At 43.3% G+C, this 18,361-nt stretch overlaps 1 protein-coding gene across 1 annotated transcript in view; it reads right to left on the bottom strand.

The window, feature by feature from the left end:
• The window catches only part of DNMBP (dynamin binding protein), a 583,091-nt gene that overhangs the window by 291,415 nt on the left and 273,315 nt on the right, over nucleotides 1-18,361 (bottom strand). The window contains exon 5 of the mRNA XM_086922586.1: nucleotides 1,840-3,930. Within this exon, the coding sequence (XP_086778712.1) occupies nucleotides 1,840-3,930 (2,091 nt within the window). The remainder of the gene's footprint in view (nucleotides 1-1,839; nucleotides 3,931-18,361) is intronic.

Below are 18,361 nucleotides of genomic sequence, written 5' to 3'. Positions count from 1 at the left end.
ACTCAAATCTATATTTTTGAAGGATTTTTTCATCTTAAACCTTTTCACATTTTTCAGCAGTCTATTTTATACTGTAAGTAATGCAAGTTTAAAACAAGGACTTTATATATTCACAGTGCTTTCTCTCACAGACTGGGACCTTGTAGCACTAAACATATAGAAGCCGGTATTCTCCACTACCCCAACCAGGATTCAATTCTGTGGCTCTCTGCTGCAGTACATTAACTAACAGATGTTTTATAATGTACAATAGTGCATTTTCCCACTGACTAACATAACTTCACTTAATTTTCATTTAAGCTGTGTGTTATTTTATATCTAGTTACCTGAAGGTGAAAGACCGAAAGAAATTACAGAATAGTTAGCGTTTTTTGGACACACCTTTGACCACGCCCACTCACTCCACCCCCATTGGCCCAGCATCACAATTCCCAAACTTGTGCACTTCGACTACTGCATATATGTGATTGGGAAAATAAGTCTCTCCACTCATAATGAAAGAAACAAGAGGAAACGGGAAAAACCATTAAGAAACCATACCTCTGTGTATTATTGCCACTGTATCATTACCAACGGCACAAGAATTCCCTTACATTAATAAATACAACATATAGTGGACAGCACACAGTGGAACATTTGTAATTGGCTTTATCCTTCTGCAACCGGCGATAAATCAAACTAAATCACTATGAGAATATATTAATAAATGTCCCTCTTGATAATGCAAAAACGAGACAAAAAATAAGCACACCTGTTGTACTAAGAGTCAATTAGGTGTGGACTTTGCAATGGCGAATTGGTTAAATGAAGCCAACAGTCTCGATTTCCAAGATCGGCATGAATGTACATTTGCATTTTTTTTAATGTATCCTGTATCTCGAGCAGACTACAGTTAACACAATTTGTAACTTTAGTGTTGAAAAAGCACAAGAGGCATCCCCATCAATGACCACTTAGTGGATGACTTTCCAGCATTATGCATGGGTATCCCACTTGAAGATTCAACAACAAGATGCAAATAAAGTAGTAAACCAGGAAAATGGTGGAAAGCTGAACAGGCTGGAAACTCACTGGTTTAATATATCTCAAACTGGAGAGTGGGATTCAGTGATGAATTTTAACTCCAACCTGGTCATAAGAAACCTGGGTATTGCGAAAGCATACCTCCAACACACTAAACAATGTAAATATAAACAACTAATGCTGTCCTGCTGTGAGGGGAAAACTAAGCAAGAAATTATTCCTAAGTTTGTGTCATCCAGTCTATTCTTACAGAGGCAGCGGCAGTTCGGGATTTTTTCTGATTTCATTCTAGGTAGACTTACCTTTCAGTGTTGCTGACATGCACATTCAAAGAGTACTTCCTATTTGGTAATGTTCAACAGTAGTTTAAATAACTCAAATGTCTGCTAATCGGACAGTATGTATTTCCATGATAAAAAAGTATGCAAATATTTGTATATAACCTCCATACAAGTTAGATCTCTCTAATCTTTCACTATACAGAGGTCTTTGAGAACTATTGGTTTCAGGTAATGGCGGATACATGAAAAACACATAATTTAATTTTAAATTCACCTTTCATGCTTCAATATAAACTCTACAAAAATAAATATGAAATACACAGTATTTTTTTATAAAGATGTGTTTAGGTCTTCATAGTGAGATGTAGTATGATGTACTGGGGTCTTTTTATGATTCAGAGTGGTGGTGTTCATATTGTACCCACATGATATACAGGGATACACAAATGCAAAAAATAAATAATAATAGTAAAGGTTCACCAGATGGAATACTAGAATTGGACCATAACAACAAATTGCTTTTTCCTCATCTTACCTCTTAATTGCTGGAGCTCAACACTGAGGTTTTCAATGTTGCAATCACAGAACTCCAAGTTTTCTATGGTCTCTATTCTTGTGAGTTCGTCCTGCTCATCTTCCAACATTAGACTCAGCTCATCCCGAGTCTTACTGTAAACATTGAGGTCTCTCTCCACTTCCTCTATTCGTAGCATCAGGAAGGGGCATGGAGAATCCTTTTCTTTCATATCCTGGGGATTGTGTTCTTCGGCATCACCCAAGTCATTCAAGAGTTCCTGAATGGGAGAACTGCATTGCGGAGATCCCTTCCTTGGCAGTGGCGTTGGGGATATGCTTGTTCTCTGACTCGAAGGAGGAAGAGGAGCTGGCCTTGAAGGACGTATTACAAATGGCGGGGAGGAACTCAGACCAGATGTGGCTCGTGAACTCTCGTTGCCAGACACATGAAGAGATGTCGTTGATCGACTGTTGGGTCGAGGAGGTGGGGGCCTCAGACCTTTTCTTCTTTCTTGCGAATTTTGGAAGCTGGCATACTGTGGGGAGCCTCTTACAATATCTCCTTCTGAGCTGTAGTCCAGAATAGAAAAACGCCTTGTGACTTTCTTACGATCCTCTGCTCTTGGATTTGATAAACTCTTCTCAAATTGAAAAAGCTGTTCGGACAGTTTATAGTCAAGATCAATACATTGATAGCTGCCGTTCTTTTCATAGAGCGTTTCTGATGGACCTTCTGATGCACTTACTTTACTGCCCGGCCATGTACCATGCCCCTCCTGTTGGCCACTGAAATTACTGGAATGTCTTCTTGCTTTTTGTCGTTGATCAGTCACCCAGTTGGCAAGGTCTTGGTATGCAGAACTCTGTTGATGAAAAGCATCTCCAGATTGCCCAGAAAAGCTACCATAACCATGACTGTTGTGAATTTTCTTGGCTTTAACAGGAGAATGTGCCACTCTTGAATACAATGAATTGTGTGTGCCATTGGAGCTCATTTCATATTTGCTTTCCGACACATGAGCAGTGTGATGCCTTGGGGTGGACACAGGTGTTTCTCTATGGTCAGTCTGTCTGTCATTATAATCGCAGTATGTCCTACTTTTCTGTATCTTTGGCCGAGGAGGTAACCGAGGCCTTGGAGAAACATCACATATACATTCTTCAGCATTATTTGGCGGAAAGCCTGTTACTTTGGAAAATGAGGATTTGTGCTCAACTCCTGTATTTATTAATTGTTTATCTGTACGACTTATGACTTGAGGCGTAAATTTTTGCTTTAGGCTTTCATTTTTAAAGCAACCTTGTGAGCTCCAGCTGTCTGCAGTCATCGTTGGTATATGCTTAGCTTGATAGTACTGTGTCTGTAAAGGGGATTCTACAGGATATGTCACTGCATCTTCGTTCATGTTGGCCTTAGGAGTCTTCTCCAGATGTTCATTAGAGTCCCGTTGCAAAATCTTTACAAATCTGTAAGGAAATATCCCTTGTCTGCCGTGTAGTTCCCCTTCCAGCCAACCATCTTCCAAAGTGTTAATGATTTTGATCCTATCTCCCACATCAAAATCGAGTTCCTTTGGCTCAAGTGCTTGAAATTGATAGAGAGCAACGCCATAGGTGTCCGTCTGTTCGTCTTCCTCTTCCATTCTTACTTCCTCTTCCATTCTTACTTCCTCTTCTCCTTCAGAAAGGTACGAAGTCATGTCTGCTGCACTGACATCACCATAATTCTCACTGTTTTCAGGTTTTGTTTTCGTCTCTGGCATTCGTAAAGGCCCCAGCAGTTCAACAAAGCCTTCGGGAAAAATGCCCCTTCTTCCTTTCACCTCTCCCTCAAACCAGCCAGGCTCTGGGACCCCTGTGATAGTGATGACATCTCCTTCCCGGAAGTCGAGTTCCTCTTCAAGCTGAGCAGACAGTCCCAGCAATGCTCTGCCCTGGCCCAAGGAATAACTGGGCAGATCCTGGCAAACATTCCGCGAAAGTTGGCGGCTCCTTGAGGAGAGATAAAACTCCTCAACACATGATGACGGGAAGATACCCTTTGATCCTCTACAGTTTCTTCCTTGCAGCCAGCTGGATGCTCGAGTTCCTTCCAACACCACCAAGTCTCCTAAAAAATAAAGAAAAACAATAATTAAGGCAGCCGTTCGTTTAATGCACCATTGACTGCTAGCAGGTGATCTTTAGTGGCCTATGGAATGTAACCATACATAACAGAACACAGTCTTCATCGCTAATGCTTTAATTTGTTTTTGTGAGAGAGAATGTTCTCTGTGTATAGAAAAAAGGTTCTGCAGAGATATATTGTGGAGAAAAAAACCTGAACCGAGATCACTATCGCTCTGATACTCTAGAGTAATACCCCACAGGGATAATGTGGGAAGTATAAAATGTAATCAGTTTAACTTGAAAGACTTATTCTGGAGGATAACAGTGATTCCAAGCCAACATTTTACTCTGCTCTGTTTTATCTCTATTTCTGTGACTCTCTCTCGTGAGCTAGACCGTTTTGTTCGGGCATCTTCCCATTCTTGTGCAGGGCTCTTGACTCCCTGAAAGCGTCGTTCACTCATATTAACCTAAAGTCTTTAAAAACACACGTAAACTGTATTGAAGAGGGCTGGGTAGAAAACATGAATGTGGCAGTCGCCTGCTTCGGATCTTTTCTAATAACATCAGTTAACACTATAAAATGAGTCAGATCATTGTTTGCATTGGACATTTTAAGAAAGATGCTGCAACACTTTTCCTTCCGCAGTTCTGTCTTCAGCATGGGTGAGAGTCCATCTTTGGGAGAGGGAGTAAGCCATCTGCACTAAACATTTCCTTTGGTGTGGCTGGAATTGCTAGGTGCTGGTCTCTTTGCAACTGGCAATAGTAAAATGTTTCTTTTAATTCATTATGACTTTTCAAGCTTAACACCTTGTAAGTGTTTTACATCTCTACATGAATACAGTTACAATAAAACACAATGTGTCTCAGTCATATCAAACGTTCTCTTTTCATTTTATGTAGGACTAATTCATACAGAAGATCTGGAACAGCACATTAGTATTTCAGTTATGTACTACTACTTTACGTTTGGTACTTTAGTACATTCGGTATTCAAATCCCTCTTAGGGCAGACATTTTGCAGTGGTCTAGAATTAAACTGTTTTTCATGATTACTTATTGGCTTTGCCTCCGCCTTCTGGTATACATACGGACAGGCCAAAGCACAAATAAAGCATTGTTGGCATCCCAATACAAAGGCTGGTAACAAAGCCTCAAAACGATTGCTGGGTTGATGCCAAAAATAAATCACAATGCAGAAGTCAACATGTAGAATGAAATAACACAGAATAAGATACTCTTTTGCGGAATGTCCCCAGTCCTGAACCCAAACCGGCCTCCGTTTTCAAGGTGTTATAACACTTGCCCCATGTGGACAGTATCAGAAGGTGAGTCAAGTGTTAAAGTAATTGTTAGGATGAAGATGCATCAATGGTTCTCTTATGCACCCCAGCACAACCCCCAATGGTCTTCAGTTCTTTAACAATTATTGGCTGGCATGCTGAAGTCTGGACCGCTTTGAAGCAGGGGAAATGGAAATGGAAATAGAAATGGATGTAGATTTGTAAAGCGCGAATTGCTGCCCGGAGGCGTCCAAGCGCTAAAACAACCAGGAACCTACTGCAGAGGCAAGCTGAGGTTAATGATACAGATTAAAAAAGGAAGGTTTTTAGCTGTTTGCGAAATGCAGAGAGGTTGGGGTTCGCTCTGAGATGCAGGGGAAGAGAGTTCCAGGTCTTAGATGCATTGTAGGCGAACGTTCTGCCGCCAGTTCTGGTCCTTTTTATCCTTGGGGTCGTAGCCAGAAAAGTCTGGTTAGAGCGGAGGTTTCTACTGGGACAGTAGTGGGTAACTAGGTCACGGGTAATCCTGGGGCCTGTGTCCCAGAAGGTCTGATGGGCAATACACATGGCCTTAAAAAGAATTCTCTGGCGCACTGGCAGCCAATGAAGGCTGACCAGCCCAGCCCTCACTGATTGTCTACGGGGGATCTCGAGCAGTAAGCGTGCTGCGCAGTTCTGCACTGTCTGAAGACGGCGTAGAGTGTACTCTGGTGCACCGAGGTAGAGCACGTTGTTAAAGTCTAGGCGTGAATGAATTAGCCCCTGTATAGCCACCTGTTTGGCTTCCATGGGAAGGAGAGGGAAGATTTTCTTTAGCATCCTCATGAGGCCAAAACAGGTGGCTGAGAGTTTTGTGGCCTGGACATTGAACGAGAGGGATCTATCCAGCCAAACCCCGAGACTCTCAATGTTATTTTTAGGGGTTGGAGGGGGGCCTAGACAAGGGGGCCACAGAGAGTTGGAGAGGCAGAGATCGGGGGGGCCTAAGAGCATCAGCTCCATTTTGTACCCATTCAGTTTGAGGGATGAAGATGACATCCAGCTCTTTACTTCTGCTAGGCATTCTCTAAGCCCGCCTGACGCAGGCATGTTGGCCTCCTGCGCCAGTGAGACCACCAGCTGCGTGTCGTCCGCATAAGAGATGATCTTGACCCCAAATAGGCGGACGACCTCGGCCAGTGGCCTCATATACATGTTGAAGAGTGCGGGGCTTAGGAAGGAGCCCTGGGGGACTCCGCACTTTAAAGGTCTGCTGGTGGACACGGACTCACCCTCGAAGACTCGAAAGGATCTGTCCTCCAGAAAGGATTTAAACCATAGCCGGGCTTTGTCCTTGATCCCAGCGCTAGACATACGGTACAGCAAGGTGTTGTGGCTGACCGTGTCAAATGCCGCGCTGAGGTCAAGGAGGATCACTGCCACTGATCCTCCTTGATCCAGGATTTTTCTGGATTCCTCAGTAACCATGAGGAGGGCGGTCTCGGTCCCGTATTTAGGTCTGAAGCCCGTCTGGGTGGGGTCTAGTAAATGGTGATCTTCTAAGAAGTTTACCAGTTGAAGGTTTATATATTTTTCCAGAATCTTGCTCACCCATGGGAGCAGGGAGATGGGTCGGTAATTACCAAGGTCAGTCGGATCTAAATTGGGTTTCTTCAGTAATGATCTGACCATGGCCTGCTTCCAGACAGTCGGGACAGTGCCGGAGGTGATGGATGCGTTTAATACATCCCTAATAATGGGCAGAGTTATCTGGGAGGCTGCCATTATAATGTGTGGCGGGGCTGGGTCGTCAGGGATCCGGATTTTACTTTCCGAGCTACAGATTCAAGGGTTGCCAGGTCTAGGGGGGGAAAGTGAATCAGAATGGGTTGGGGCTGAGGGGGAGGGGGAACTGTGACTTGATTGAGTTGGGCCGAGGAAGAGATGTCCCTAGGGGGAAAGCTGAGTAGATGGTGTTCACTTTTTGGTGGAAGAACTCAGCAACATTATTACAGTGGGTGGTGGATTTTGTGACCTGCAGGCTGGGGGGAGGTTTTGTTAGTTTTTTCACAATTTGAAAAATTTCTTTAGGTTTTGACTTGGCAAGAAGAATTCTGTTGGAGAAGTATGTAGCTTGGGCAGCTTTGACCTGAGCTTTATATTCACTGATTGATTCTCGGTAAAGAGTTTTATTTTCTGCTGAGTAGTCCGAACGCCATCGTCTTTCCGTTTTCCTACATTGGCGTTTCTTGTCTCTGAGGGCCTCCGTATACCAAGGGGCAGTTTTGTGGGGACGCTTCAGAGTGATTTTTCTTTTTGGAAGTGTGGCATCGAGGGTCTGAGTAATCCAATCGACATAAGCCTGGCTGGCTAGTCCAGGGTCCTCGTTATCGAGGGGTTGATTGCTGGCAAGTTTAATAGACCAGTCGTCAACTGAGAGGCGGGACCAAGCTCGCATAAACCTGGTAGTGGGTCTGGTAGGCGGGGGTTTGAGCGATGTCCAACTGATGGGAACCAGTGAAGGATCTGTCCAAGGCAGTGGAATTGGTGGACCAGCTACAAGGTCTGCACAGTTGCTGAATACAGGGTCCAGCAAGTGTCCCTTGACATGTGTGGAAGTCTTAACGTGTTGGATGAGTTGCAGGGCTGCTAGGTCGTCTGCCAAGGTGGTGGCTGTGTGATCTGATAAAGAATCAAAGTGAAGATTAAAATCACCTAGTAAGGTGAAATTTGATGTGGAGCTGACGCGTTCAGCCACGCTCGAGGGTAGGCACTCATAGAACTGCTTCGAGGGGCCAGGGGGGCGATAAATAAGAGTACCTGAGAAGCAACTATTAGGTGAGAGATCGATGTTGAAAGCGAGACTCTCGCAGTCGGGGGAAGAGGTAGAGAGGGGGTTCGCACACTGCTTCGGGTATTAAGTGGTTCTGGACCAACAATACAAAAATAAGATAGGAGCCACCTATTATTTTCAAATTTATAGCCCCAATAAGTGGCACGATTCAAGATCAGGAGACAGTGGCAGCAGTCACGGCTAGATTTGACGAGCAAGCATGGTCTAGAATCTACATATAGAATTAGTAGTGGGAAAACAAATTATTAGACCAGCAGAACCACGTAAACAACCAAAGTCAAATAAGCAGGCTATACACTTTTAGCATCATAACATATACAAACGAAATGATGACAAAAAACACAATTGGCTGTACTGCCAAGCGTCTCGGTTTTAGGGAGTTTTTGTTGGAGTTATTGAAGGCGACTTTGCTGTCCCTGTTCTTCTGATTATAAGGATTAGATCTAGTGAAAGAGTTATACTTTTTTATCACCAAATGTGAGGTAAGATACCCATCTTAAGTATCCTACATAAGGATAAAGACTGGCCTTGGGGAACACCTGCAGATGATGCCAATGGCCATCCTATTGGCAGCCGTGCCAATAACTTCCTTCAACGGTCATACACCATATCTCTGCATTCAGTTTATATTACACTAGTTCCTTACTTGCTTCCATAGCAGATGGTCTGTGGACCTTTGATCCTTATGCCACTTAATCTTGGCCCCTCCCTGCTTCCATTGTTATAGATCAGGGGATAGAATTTCCACTCTTGATCTGGCTCAGGAAGTTATTACTTGTCCATTCTCTAAGTATCCATAATGAACAACATGTGTGCAGTCAAACTGGTATACAAGTATCACCCACCTTAGCGGTCAACAGTCTATATTTGTTACACAACCAACTTGTTGCCACTAAAGAAGCTCAGCTCTAGAGTCAGACCCCTTGCTCCTGCTCTTTTGAGTCGGCTATTTCACACTGCAGTACTGAGGATCTTACACAGTTTGCAGTTTAGCACGATTGACCTCCACCACAGAACCACCACTGCTCATTTTCCATCATAGACATTCTTAAAACTGATGCAAACCACGCATTTGTGTCACAGTTTCATACAGAACATCTACGTGTAGGTGTTCTCCATTCCCAAGCTCAAATACCATTATTTCTGAACAAAAGTAAATGTTCTGAAACTTCTACATGCCCCTGATTGTTTTCAGACATGGACATGTTCCTAACTGTGTAAGTCCCAACATGGCACTTACTTTACAGAGCAAGGGTTGATCTAGAGACTGGTCACAGGCCCTTTGCTCTTGGAACAATGCTGATCAGTAGTTACAAATTGATGGCCACCAGCCATCTCCGCTCTCCCCCTGTACTCTTAGCCCTGCTTTTGGGTGCATTCAGAGGTAGTTCCTGCAGAAAGTACAACACGTAGCCCAGAGAGCAGCAATGTTGGTGCATTCCCCAAGAAAGCAACCAAAAATGCACTGGCTTATACTTATACTGCCTAATAGAGGAGAGGGGGCCCTGGAACCAGGTTTGCTCATAATATTCCCTCTTTTTATGGGTGACAAATAACCTGAGAGATTTTGCGGCATCCTCTTCCTTGCAGAACCTCAGAGCTCTCCTAATATTCAAGTTGTGAGATATCTTGTGTGCCCCAGTGCATTAGGTTCAGAGAAAACCCAAGGAGTTAGATCTGATGGTTTACGCATAAGTCGGAGTACAATGTTTATAAACAAGGGATGGTTCTAAAAGACTGATATGTCCCCATAAAGCTACAATGCTTCAAACCATTAATATAGTGGTCTTCTAGAAAACCAGTTTCATGCCACTTTTTGTTGTGGGTTCAAACAAGAGCAGAACAATCATGTCTAAACAATGTTCAGGTCTTACCGTAGGTGGCATCCCCTCAAAGAGGAAGACCAGTTTATCAGGCAGTCAAAAGGAAAGCACAGGACCCCCCCCCAAAAAACTGGGGTATTTACACAGGACTAATGCGCTACAAAATTACTTCTGCATATATCAACTTTAATGCCCATCAGATATAATCTGAAAAAGTAACTTCCTGATCCGGGCATGACAGGTTGTTAATCATCCTCTTCAAGAGCAAAACAAACTCAATGTTATCTATGCTAGTAGTGTGCTCGAGTGAGGTGCTTCCTGATTGCTTACGTGGCAGCGACATTGTCCCCGGACAGAACTGGATGTCTAGATGTTAGAACAGGGCAACTAAGCACTCAAAGACAGCAAATAGAAGCAGGCAGGAATAACCTTTCCTGAGCTCTAAAAAAGGAGGTATTTTTCTTGCTGTGGAGACAAGATCCTCTCCTTAGTCTAAAACTAGAAATGTAAGTACCAAATTCCTGAACACTTCATTAAGACAAAGAACACCATTCCACATGTGCTGCTGGGCTTGGACTGACACTGGACATTATCAGTGCGTTACACAACTATAACAAAGAGATCTTGATCAAAACCTAAAGGAGGATACCATCCAAATTCTAAGATGATAACTTATCAAAATGATGATAAAAGTAGTGACAAAGAACAAACAGCGACTCAGAACAGAAGTTGATTGGTGGTGCTGAAGAAGGATCCATGCAGACTTGAAACTGGCACAGGTATTTTGCCTACCAGTGTAGGGTAGAGCCCCCTAAGACCCGGTTTTCTTTAGGGGAGTGCAAAGAGAAAGGATACCTGAGGAACACAACCCTGGCAGAGTAGGCAGAGTAGGATGCACAAGAGCTGCCAGTGGTGTACACTGCACAACCGCCTATGTGTTGCGTGCCAAAGCAAAGGTACAAAGACAGTTGATCAGAATTACGGTGGTATCCTACAAAAATGTACAAAATAAAAACGAGCATCTATCAAGGAATGTTTTGCTCTCTACCGTTCGTCAATGTTCAACTTACTACTGCTTTCATACAATTCTTATAATTTATTGCTATGCTAGAGGTGCCTGGCTGGGTACAAGCCTGTTTAGTACCACTGGGCAATATCTCGCGATTGCAGAACTAGTTTAAGAAGACCTTGTGGTTTTCATGGCCTCTAGCTAAGTAATCAGTGCTAACTAAGCGTGTGGAGAAAGCATGTTTGTGGGTTTTCACAGTGATGTCCATCCACCTATTTCTTGTAAGAAGAGAAGGACTTCCTGATATTTCTCTTTCTTGGAAACTTTTAAAGAATTTGGAAGTTCCAACAAAGGCAACTCAAACAACGAAGATGTGGCTGAAGGTTAGCTGTGAATGGCTGCAGGATTATTGTGTGTAGTTCAAGAGTTAACAAAAGTTCCCTTGTACGATTATTGATCTCTTGAAGTTCATACAATAGGTCCATGCCTGACCCAAAATTGCAAGCTAGCACACCCCGACTTGGAAACAACCAACTTGTGTCAGTGTTGCAACAATAATTCCAGTCATGTTTTCTGGCTCAGGCAATTGGTCATTGGAAACATACTATTTGCTAAAAGTTACACTATTTTCAAATAGTATTTGGCATTTAGAAGGCAAAGGACTGTCTTACACAGTGTTAAATAGAAGATGATACTCCTGTGTGCAAGTGTCAAAATGCACAGCGAGAAATATTATATTCCCTGTGAGCTATGAAGGTTTGTGGAATTAAGCAATCCACAAGAGGCAACATGGACTCTTCTGGAGGCAGGCTCGAGGGTGATATCTATGAAGTGGTAAAAAGTCGAGCAATAGTCTTAACAAAACCAAGCAAAATGAATGGCGATGAAGCAAGTAGTAAATGTTGGAGAAGAATTTAAAGCCAGCCCTGATTCACGAGTTGCTCTTTGATACATGTCTGAAGTCTACATTCTGCAAGCTGGTCTAGAGATTTAGAATATACGTTCTTTTACCAATAGACTGCATCAGGCCTAAAAGGCGTTTGATCCAAGACTGTTGAACATCAATGAGAGCAATACATTCTCCAACAAAAAACGAAGCATAACCTGCAGGCTGACATAGCTTTTGTCCAACTGACGTACGGTTTACTCAGATTACTACGGTTTATTCAGATTATACATTACATTCTGTGGCCATAAATTCAGAGGTAGTATTATCTTCTTAAAGTTAATGGCTGAAAGTACATATGCCTACGTTTGCCCAGACGTTAGGAGAAATGATATCCCACCTCGTCATCGACCATTCCAGAATGCTGTTAATTGGGGACTTTAACTATTGGCCCGATGATGGAAGGGAAAGCTTTAGCTCGGTGGAACTGACAGACCTCGTAACAGGGATGAATTGCACCCAACATGTTACGACTGCCACACACACATAAAAGGGCACATTCTAGACCAAATATGGACAGCTAACCTTGAGATCTCCCCTCCCTCGATGTCTCCTTGTATTTGGTCTGATCACCATATTATAACCTTTTCCCTTCTCCATGGCTCCCTCCGCTAAACCTCAACCCAAAGCAAACTTAATGTTACAAAATTGGAGACATGCGAACATGGATCTCTTTGGTGCACTACTAACTGCCTGCCTCGCCTCCCCCCGTTCAGGAGGACTTTAAAACCAAGGGAGAGAGCATCAAGTTGTAGCTTGAGCAGGCAAGCGACTGTGTCACTACTCTCAAGAAAATTAAGATCCTGAGACCTCATGATGTGCAACGTTGGTTTTCTGACATCTTAAAAAACAAAAAACTTGCTTTAAGATAGACTGAACGTAGCTGGAGGCGTCACTATCTTATTGACAAGAAGGCTTTGTACTTAACTCTCCTGAAAGAATATAAAAAAGAGATTCTCCATTCCAAGGAAGAATATTTCTCTCATAAAATTCTCAACTATTCAAATAAATCTAGAGATTTTCTCCATAGTTTTTTTTTTTATTTTATTTTTCATTTTATCAAAATATTAAAAGCAAAAACAAAGAATGAGTCACAATTGCAGCTTGAGTCATACAAGAAAAACATGGTCACAGTATCATTTGAGTGGCGAGGAATACAAATTACATCTTCCAAAGGCAGCTTGACAAACAGAGAAGACAAGCAACTGTGCGATACAATGAACCTACATCAAAAAAAAAGGGGGGGGAAATGTTGGGAGCAATGAGGTACAGTAACTGAACAGATTTCTCCATAGTTATTGAGCTTTCTAACCCAGATACGGTCATGCCGAAGCTAGCCCCGTCACAGCTCCTATGTGACTCCCTTAACTTCTATTTCACAGAGAAAAAATTCTGGTCATTAAAGCCAGTATCCCTTCCCCCAAGCCTCCCACATCTGTCTCAAACATTCGCCAGAATCCAAATCGGTTGGATCTAATCCCTCCGGTCTCAAAAGAGACCTTCCTTGACATACTCAAAAAGGTTGGCTCCGGTTCTCCAACTGATTGCTGTCCCTCTCATACTTCAAGAAGCTTTCACCATCTGCCCTGATCCCCCTCTCTCATTTCTTAATAAATCACTCTGCCTCTGAATTGTACCTGATGTATTCAAGAGCACAGAAATTCTTCCCATCTTGAAGAAATCGGGCTCAGATCCGTTGGTCCTTAGTAACTACTGCCCTATTTCCCTGTTGCCTTACCTGGGCAAAGTCCTAGAGGCTCATGTGGCAAATTGCCTCAGCTCATTTGTTGAACATTGCCAAGTTCTAGATTCCTATCAGGCACGTTTTAGACCCGCCCACTCTACGGAATCTGTAATTTTGACAGTTCTGGATGAATTTAGGAAAGGAGCCGACAGGAGTGTCCCCCAGGCCTGATCCTTTTGAACCTGTCAGCTGCATTCGACACGGCCGATCATAATATTCTGGTCGACCGTGTCAGAAATGCCGTGATCCAGGGTTTGGCGTTGAAGTGGCTCTCCTCTTTTCTGTGTAATCGGTTCCAAGCAGTGCAGCTTGGCAATTTCTCCTCCAGAAAAAGTGGACTGACTTGCGGGGTTCCCCAGGGTTCTTCTTTGTCCCCCCTCCTTTTCAATTTGTAACTCTGTCCCCTAATTCACTCTCTGAGAGAAAGAAAGATTGGAACATACAACTATGCTGATGATCTTCAATTGGTGTTTGACATCAACTCATCAGCATCTTCAGTTCATAACTTTCAAGCCACCATGATCTTCATAAGTGACTGGATGAACTATAACCAACTTAAGTTGAACCGAGACAAAACTGAGCTGATACTTACAGGTGGACTTTCCAACCCGTGGCACTCCAACTTTTGGTTATCCTCTCTAGGTAACTCCCCTGTGCCAGCCAGCTCCGCCAAAAGTTTGGGTATAGTGATTTCTAACGACTTGTCACTTAACGCTCAGATCGGCTTAGTGGTTTCCGCTAGCTTCTTTCAAATGAGGAGAATAAGAAAGATCAGCAGATTCCTGTCCAGGGAAGCTCTGACCTTGGTTATTTTAGCTTTGGTTATCTCCTGCTTGGACTATGCCAATTCATTGTCTGTCAGCATCCCGGCCTACCAACTGAGACGCCTCCAATCGGTTAAGAACCAAGCTGCCAGACTTATCTTTCATCTACCCAAGTGGCAGCATATCAGACCTCTCATGAAGAAGCTACACTGGCTTCCTGTGGCCAAGAGGAGTGCGTGTAAGCTGGAATGCACCATCTTCAAAGCTCTTCACGGCAATGGTCCAACCTTAATTTCTTCCAGGATGCAACCCAACATCCCTTCTCGAGACTTGCGATTCTCCCACCTGAATCTGTTAGCGATGCCCTTTTTCAAACGCAAGAAGCATGGCGGCTCCAGATTTGCCACCCTGGCCCCACAATTTTGGAACTCCTTTTCTGTGGAGCTGAGGTCCCTGTCCTCCTATGCCCAGTTCAGGAAACTGCTTAAGACACAGCTGTTTACTTAAGCATATTGGGACCTAATTTAGATCCTGCTGCTCCTCTCTCCCCGCCGTCCTTAGCACCATGAATCCGTTTGGTGAACGTGCACTCTATAAGTGACAATAACATAACATAATATAACATAACAAGGATGGCATGTGCTACCATTCCACCTTCCCAGCAGTTTGGCACACTCTGTGAAAGCCATAAGGTAGAAGTATTTTGATGGACGGACTGTCATTTTTAAACTCATCCAGATTTCAATGACGTGAATGCCAAGAAGAAAGTTGTCAATTTGTCAACCATGGTGGTTCCATATTTATTGTTAGATCACACATGTATGGGCCTGATTCACAAGACTTTGTACACCAAGTACCTGATTCTGTAAAACCAGTCATGTTGCTTAACACAAACCAGCTCCTCATTCACAGAATTACAAATGGTGGGACTTTGCATGCAATAATGGGAACTGCTCACCCAGACTATTTGCCAATAAACTGGAATATCTGTGTGAGAAAACATGAGTTGGGATAGGATGGGACTTTGGGTGATCCTACATAAGTCTACCATCAATGTTGATGGTTACCTCCAAACGCAATCTTTGAGAATAGTCATCAAACTGCTGCATGTAGAATCCTGTCCTGAAAACGTTTGTAGATATAATCTCAGCAAAAGCCGGGTATATCGGTTTTCAAAGTGGGAATGAAAAAAAGAACACTGTTGTTTTGTGTGGTTTAGGGCAATGTGTTTCTCTATAAGGAAAATATGTATGGAACATTATTTGCCCTGTATAGAAAAATAGTTACTAAGAGAAAATGCTCATGTGCAAATATGTACTTGCACCTTTCAGTAGGTGTTATTGGTTAAGCATATAAGCACTCCTTGAAATTTGAGAAAGTCTCACATTTCTAGAAATGCTTATGGAATTCTTTGAAAATTCGCCCTCAAACCCCGCCCCCCTCCCCCCAAAAAAGGCCTCATGGGCATAAGCATATTTGAGTAAGTTTCCATTTATTACATACATATAATGTCAGACTTGTCATGGAGGGAGGCACTGGTTGACACACTTACAATAACATAGAAAGAGGCATGAAAATGACGTGTTCGCTGAGGATCAGAAAGCATGTAGGGTGCACAACACAGGGACCTGACTAAATTGAGGCCCTGCTCCTCCACTATGCCCGGAATCTCGGGAGGGATAAGCACTGTGGCAGCCTTGATAACATTTGGTTTACTGCATGGGGGACTTGTTATTCCTGCCCTGCAACGAACCCAACTGCTCACTACACTTCGCGAAGAATGTCCATATCATTATTTTGCACTACTTCCTTTTCGAATTGCCCGGGGTGTTTTAACTATAGTCTAGAATCTGTTTGCACAGACCTGCAAAAACGTAATTTTAATTAAGAAATATATATTGTTTTTACAGAATTAATTCTGAACTACAGTTCTGACAAAACTTAAATTACCAGTCCACGGAGAGAAATCGTAGCGACGTTGCCAGTATAATTATTCCGTAATCTCTATAATAATTAAACCTGCTCCAAGATTCGAAAACCTCACAAAACGCATCGTCACTCAGTATGGTTAGAATTGTTTAAACAGTATCCAGTGCCACGCCCTATGGGCCAGGTAACAATTTCATCTAACGTTTAGGATGTGTGTGCCACTTAACCAGCCCTGGCTTTTTTAGCGAACTGCACTCTGGGTGCTGCAGTTTTTGAGCCAATTATTACTGAGGGCAATAAGGGTGCCAGAAAACAACGCACTGCTAGCCTGAAAACCAGGGCTGTCTGACAGTGTCACACCTGACAAGGACACGCTTAGCATCGATGCTCGTGAGGACCCATCACTGTTTCTTTAATATTAAAACAACTACGTTGATGAGTGAGCCTCGAAATGAAATGATGGTTGACGGGGCGGAACGGCATGCAGCTTCTAACTACAGCGCCTCTTCGGCCAGGGCTCACATTAAATGCGCAACACATTGCTAGCAGCATTTCCCTGTTTGGCGGAGGAGCAACAGCGGCACCTGCTGGGTGAATAAGGCAATATCTCGTTTTCTTCGTTAAACAATGAATCACGGAGGACGCTACAGGTATTCCAAAATATTTCGCCCCAAATAAACATCACGCTACAATTGTAAATGGGTTCACGGATATTTAAATATAAGCTAACCTGTCATTTTGCTGTCCTGTAGAAATACTACAATAGCTGTAGATAACACTTTCTACACTTCAGTAGAGGCAGGTTTTAGTGAAGGGTGAGAGGGGTTTAGAAGCTCAGGAGGATTTTTGGGGCCCTGGGCCGAAATGGAAGGGACGAGGCCCCTCTTATTTGCATAAGTGACACCTTCAGGGCGCCAGAAGCATCTTTGTTCGGACACCTCCTGGGCTGCAGCTCCCCTCTCTGCCACCTACAAGCACCTCTTTCACAGCTCTTATTGGGCAAAAGATGTGAGAATTGCTTGGGGGATGAGAGTTAAAGCTGTGGGGACACTAAAGTGCTGACAATGGGCGTCCTGCAGTGTCTGAATGGGCGGCCGGGAGGCCTAAGTGCAGGACAAACCTGCTAAATGAATCTCCTTGGAACTGGGACACCATACCTAAAAGGCCCAGGGAGGGCCCCCTCCCCCTCATGGGCCCCTCCCCACCCCCTCATGGGCCCAATTGCAAAGAGAAGCCTGGGGCGGCATGCTAGTGGGCTGAGTGCGACGTCCTGTGCTCCGTGCCCTGTGGAGAGGAATGCAGATTGCTAGGAGTGCTAAGTGAGAGAAAACAGTATTTTGTAAAATAACCAACATTTTTAAGACTCAAAAGTAAGAGAGTGTGTGCGTTTTTGTCTGCGTGTATGTAAACATTCCAAGTGAAATCCGACGGACACCTTAAAATACCAGACTGAAAGCACCTGTGCCCAACAATTTATCAGTAAATACATTCATTAGTGGGGTGTAACCACCCCCACAAAGCTACCGGCCGCAAGAATTATGTGGCACTGGAGGACCATATTATGCAGTAGTATTGACTAAATTAGAATTATAAAAAGGGAAATGATGCTTCCTCTTCTGTGAACGTATTGTCTATTTTGTCATTTTAAGGCATTGACAAAAACGGGAGGAGACTATATGCAAAATGCAAACGCTTGTGAAGAAATAACATTGTATACAGTAAGTGTACACATTCCCCATCCTGTTGAAATGTTATTCTCTAACAAATAAAGATTTTGTCTCACCATGTCATTGGCATCGTCCCATCTAGTTGCTAGAGTGAAACATTTTGTGTTGAACATACATTGGTGCGCTCAGGAGAAAACCTGCAGACATACATATTTTCCCAATAAAAAGGTATGTGCATCTTACTCTGCGTATCCCAATTAGGTTTTAGAATGGACACGCAGGCTTAGGGATTCTCTGTGTTCACATTTGGGCCCATAGAAGCATCTCTTTCCATTTAGAGAGAACCCAGCAGAACAGTACGTGAATGACTAAGAGATACTGTCACATACAAAAATTAGGCCTTTAAAGGAGAAATAACTTGTTTAGGAATG

Source organism: Lissotriton vulgaris, chromosome 5, assembly GCF_964263255.1.
Source record: "Lissotriton vulgaris chromosome 5, aLisVul1.2, whole genome shotgun sequence".
Taxonomy (NCBI): domain Eukaryota; kingdom Metazoa; phylum Chordata; class Amphibia; order Caudata; family Salamandridae; genus Lissotriton; species Lissotriton vulgaris.
Note: the sequence above shows the minus strand (reverse complement) of the source record. Positions and strands in the feature narration are given on the sequence as shown.